The sequence below is a fragment of the Cyrtonyx montezumae genome, unplaced genomic scaffold, assembly GCF_038088225.1.
Source record: "Cyrtonyx montezumae isolate F1298 unplaced genomic scaffold, pur_monq_1.0 scaffold_0, whole genome shotgun sequence".
In the NCBI taxonomy this organism is placed as follows: Eukaryota; Metazoa; Chordata; class Aves; order Galliformes; family Odontophoridae; genus Cyrtonyx; species Cyrtonyx montezumae.
In genome coordinates this window covers 50,551,176-50,556,514 of record NW_027071824.1, presented here as the reverse complement: position 1 = coordinate 50,556,514, position 5,339 = coordinate 50,551,176, and the positions used below count along the sequence as shown (strand labels likewise).

Below are 5,339 nucleotides of genomic sequence, written 5' to 3'. Positions count from 1 at the left end.
TGGCCACTGAGCTGCAGCTTAGGCCGCCCCAGGACATGCCCATCAGCTTGTCCCTGAGACAAAGGATTTCACAGCCCTTTCCCAGGACTAACTTGGACATGTTCGGACATGTTCATCAGCAACCTTTGAGGCAATGGTAAAAGATATTAGTCTCTTACACCACCCCGTGACTCAAAGGTTGCTTAAAAATTGGGCACTGGTGATCCATGATGGTGAGAAAAAGATAGAAAGCAGAAGGGTAAAGGAGGGAGGGGTGTAGGGAATCAAAATGTTCATATAATTGTTACACACTTTTTTTTAGTCTTGGTTACAATTGTTGCCCTGATATGTTTCACTTCATCAGCAGAGGAGGTTGTACAGTACATAGAAGATACCACATGTTGTCCAAGTTTACAATTGAATAAAACAGGGTATCATACAAGGAACAAACATAAGAGTTGCAATAACACACAATAAAAATCTGTTTAGCCATGGGCCACCTGGGAGCCAGGAAGAGGTCAAGGTCTGGGCTTTTCCAAGTTTGGACAGGAACATGTGCTATTTTTCATATACCTTGAACAATTTGTTTGCATCAATCCCATTATCATTAATTTTAGACAAAAAGTAGAATAATATAATTTGCCACAGACACCCCCTTCTTCAGCTAGCAGGTAGTCCAGAACAATGCAATGCTGGAGTACTTCTGCCCGTGTCTGTGAGGCTTGATCTGCAAGGAGATCAAGGGCATAACATTGGGTGGATTACTCCAACATAACATACCCCAGTCCAGTTTACAAGTAGTCGTTTATATGCATAATGAAAACAAATCAAATAATGTCCCTTCAGTGCTAGTTGTGAGCTTCCTAACATTCACCCTTCACCCCCCGCTCACTTGAGAGGTGAAGGTTTCCTGATGACTCTGGTAGTTCTTCTGGTGCTGGAGAGGCAACTAGGACCTAGGGTTTTGCTTTCCTCAAATCTAGTTGGCCATCCAGTCACCAGCATTTCGAGCCTATCTGTTGTCAATCCATCCATCAAATTTCGTGGAATGCCCTTTTTCCAGCCCAGAGTCCAAAGACCATTACGTTTATGATCAATGCTTCGCCTACCCGTTCTTAGTGGGCATGAAAGCTTTTCAGTCCCATTAAGCTTTGGGCTAGGTGGCCTGAGGACAAGTCTGGCTGCTGCAAGCCTTACTCCTCTTGGCTCAAATTTACTGGAGGAAGAAACCACTGGCCCATATTTTCTTCCATAGTTAATTAACTCTTGGGCAAGCTCCCCCCATGTCCATACTTTGCATCCTGACTGCAAATTATTAGAGGTTGCAGTTCCTTCTAACATTGCCCGGGTTCTTTCTCCCTGAGGCATAGCCTGTATCTTTCCTTGCAACTGTATGCCTATGGGTTTCAGTGATTCTGGAAGCCCCCTGATTAGAGGGGTCATTCTCTCAGGATCAACAGGCAACATCATGGGAGATTCATGGTGTAACTGCAGCTTCCTGTCATACATCATTTGGAGACAGGCAGCCTTCTGAACATTCTCTACTAGTTGATCAACAGTTCCAGTAATGGCAAGGGGGTCTCCCCTTTCTAGGGGATTAAGACCACCTGCCCAATAGGCAGCTCTCTGTGTAAGGGACCAAGGAGCACGATTGTTACCAGTAGTTAAAAATACTCCTGGTCCCCAATAGCCTTCAGCCTCCTTTTCAGTTAAAAGTATCTGATCTCCACCTGTGAGGCTGACCCTCCATACGTACTCTGTTTCTGATTCTTTAGGAGAGCGGCCAAAATCTCTTTTCAATTTTGCTAGCTCAGTAGTAGAGAAAGGGATTTCTTTAACGTTCATTTGAGGATCTAAATCCTCGCTATTATCGTATGAATACTCAGTTTTTATTAAAGGACGCAACTGAGCTGGGGAGGCTTCTAACTTGTCTACACTTGCCATTATACCTTGCAGTTCCTCCCTTGGATATGTTTTTTCTTGAGATGCACTAGCACCACTGGCATCCTTACTCGTTAACACTTCCCTTAAAGCTATTTGCAACAGATCAGAATTATGTTTTTCTCTTTCTACTTGCTCTTCTAGGTTTACAATTTGATTTTGCAGAGCTTTTATCAATTCCTGACTTACTTGAACTGATTCATGCAATGCTTGTAGAGCTTGGCTCTCTGTTTTAAGCTGCTGGTCGCGGAATTCTACAGCTGCAACCAGAGCTGAGCCCAATACCGCACAAATAAATGCCTTCCCTTTTCCAGCTCGGGTACGAGCATTCTTTTGCAGAACACTAATACGGTCAGAGACGCTCTGCACGTTATACCAGTTCTGCCGTGCCCAGTCTACCCCTGTTAACGAGGGTTTAGCACCATGCTTTTCCAAAAGTTCAAATAATACACCTTCACAACTCATTGTGGCACTGTCACACATTTTCTCAATACCCACAAAAGGTCTACACCGAGGGAGAGAGGAGGTATTCAAAAGCACAACTAACACCTCACCCCCACCCAGGGAGGCACAACACACCTATCAAGCAAAGGTAAATACAGTTCCAATCACTCCACCCTGCTGCTGAGAGGAGCACACAAAAAGACAAAAGCTAAAAACAACACTTTCTAAGGTAAACAAACTTCTTGGAGAGGTACACAGTTCCCCACTACCCAAGAGGTGCACACGAAAAAGCTTTAGTTATCAAACACCAAATGCAGAGAGGTCTTCCCGAGGAAGCATGCACGTATTTCACAAGTCCTCGAGAGGTATACACATAAACAGTAAAGTTTCAGAATTTGGAGCGGTCTTCCTGAAGAGGTGCCCACATCTAAGTTTTCAAAAATATCGCTCCTTGAAACTCCAGGAGGTACACACAGAAAAAGGTTCAAATTTCACGCTTAAGTTACCAGATTCAGAATTCGGAGTGATCTTCTTGGAGAGGTACACACATTTAAATGAAAGAATATCACTCCTCACAACTCCAAGAGGCACACACAGAAAAAAAAAAGGTTCAAATTATATCTGGAAGGACAACACTCTCACGAAGGGTATCCTGCCGACTACGCCATTAAAAAATGTCACACTCCAATATAAAGGAGTGAGGCGAGTCATGGAGGTTATCCTGCCGACTACGCCATTAAAAATGTCACGCTCCAATATAAAGGAGGGCGACGAAGGTTCATTTGATTATGTATATACCCAGCGTGAGATTAAGAAACAACGGTTCAAATGTTGGTCCGACCAGTTTATTACCACTATAAACCAGGGAGATGGGGAAGGCGGACACTGTTAGGGTGATGGGGAAGGGAAGGCGAGCGATAGGAAAGATAGGAAGGAAGCAAGGGCTTGTACAAAGCAGGGATAGTCACCAGCCAGGATCCCAGGGGCGGTCCGGTTGCAAGCGGCTCCGACGGTCCGAAGCAGAAGAGCAGGGGCGGCAGAAGCGGGGAGAACAGCAGCAGCGACGGGCAGCCCTGAGCAGCAAGCAGTCGTCCGTAGAAGCAGCACCGGGTCAGCACAGGAGGAGGGGTGCGGGGTCAGCACGGGAGAAGCGGCGAGGGGTCAACCCCCGGAGGGGCAGCAGCGAACAGTGATCAGCTCGTGAGGTCTCTCCAAAGAGAAGGCCTCTCCAGGAAGCAGCAGGTAGTGATCAGCTCGGGAGGTCTCTCCTAAGAGAAAGCTTCTCCAAGAGAAAGCCACTCCAGAGAAAACCCTCCCACTTCGTGGCTGCAGGACCCCTCTATTTATCTCCCAGATTTCTCCAGTCTACGTGACGAACCCCTCGAACCTCTCCTGCTTGGGCATCAGGCGGGTATCGCCTAAGATGGTTATCTCCCCCTGGAGATGAGTTCCATAAACGAGTGTTCTCCGGTCATTGAGCTGCAGCACTCCGGTCATTGAGCTGCAGCGTCAGGGGAGTATCACCTGAGATGGTTATCTTCCCTTGGAGATGAGTTCCACAAAAGAGTGTTCAATGGCCACTGAGCTGCAGCTTAGGCCGCCCCAGGACATGCCCATCAGCTTGTCCCTGAGACAAAGGATTTCACAGCCCTTTCCCAGGACTAACTTGGACATGTTCGGACATGTTCATCAGCAACCTTTGAGGCAATGGTAAAAGATATTAGTCTCTTACACTGAGGCATGGCAAGGTTGAACTTACATTCAGCTTGTGATATGCCCTCCAATATTCAATTATTTGCAGACAGCAGAACCTACATTATAAAACTCTAGGAAATGAAAGTGTGACAATTAGACATATAGAAGATGTGATTAACAAGAATGGCAGGGAATGGTGCCAAGGGCTGGTTGTTTCTATTGATGAAACCTTCTCAGATGAAGGTGCTGTGAGAGGAGGAAAACAAATCTCCAGGGACAGCTGGAGCCTTTATCCGTACCTTGTCGCAGCCTTTATCTGCTTACCTCCCACGGTGTGAAGGTTGCTCTATGCAAAGCAGAAACAAAGCACACACGAAAAAGCCCTGAAGACAGGCATTTAAAAATGGCCTAACTGTGTTCGGTTCTTTCAGGCTAAGGGCAGCACATGCTGGTGAGAAATGTGAATCACGCTGAGAAAGTGCCAGAAACCTGAGGTTTGTTCCTATCTAATTGGCTTGTTAAGCTGTTCCAACTGAAATGACTGAATACTTGGATATATCTTGCCTTTATGTATACTTATTTTTTTACATTCAGAGCTGTGAAGACATATGTGCATGGCTAAGATCTGATAAGAAACTGACTTTACTATGCTTCATCTCCTGTGTGAATGCCTTATTGTACTTTATTCCATGCTTGTGCAGCACTCGGCACAATGGAGTCTTGAGTTGTGCCTGGAGTTTCTTCTAGCAAGCGTCATCTCTTGTACCATGTGTGGTACGTCCATTGCAGTATGAATTGTGTACAGCTAGCTTTTCTCTTTGGGAAATAGTAAAAGGAACAACGATTCCTTTTAGCTATTATTATTTGAAATTCAACAGCGTTAATAATAATCTGTATATAATAAGTCTAAGCAATTGACTATAAAGAGATAATTTATTAGCTTGAAGTACCCACACAACATACCGACTTAGTGCAATTACCTTGTTCGTTCTTGGCCTGTCATCTAAAATTGTGTTAAATTTTGGAATCACAGAACACTTCCCGCCTGCAAAAAGCCAAATCTACTTTTAAATAAACCTTTGTCAGGGATTTAACCTCCCCACAACTCCAAATCAACCACAAACTTCTTGTGTATTTGCAGATATCCTTACCGAATGACAGTACAAAATGCTGTTGTTTTTCTGTTTTTGCTCTGTTGAGGTTCAGTAATGTCTGTTCATTATAGATCATCGTACGGACACTGTATTTTTAATTGATCCAGTTCAGACTTTCTTTCTCTG

The 5,339-nt window shown here is 44.7% G+C and overlaps 1 protein-coding gene across 1 annotated transcript; it reads right to left on the bottom strand.

Annotated features, from left to right (window-relative positions):
* Positions 1 to 867: 867 nt before the first annotated feature.
* LOC136048350 (uncharacterized) lies at positions 868 to 2,403 on the bottom strand. Its single transcript, XM_065735994.1, has one exon. The coding sequence runs from the start codon at positions 2,401 to 2,403 to the stop codon at positions 868 to 870; it is 1,536 nt and encodes a 511-aa protein (XP_065592066.1).
* Positions 2,404 to 5,339: the final 2,936 nt, after the last annotated feature.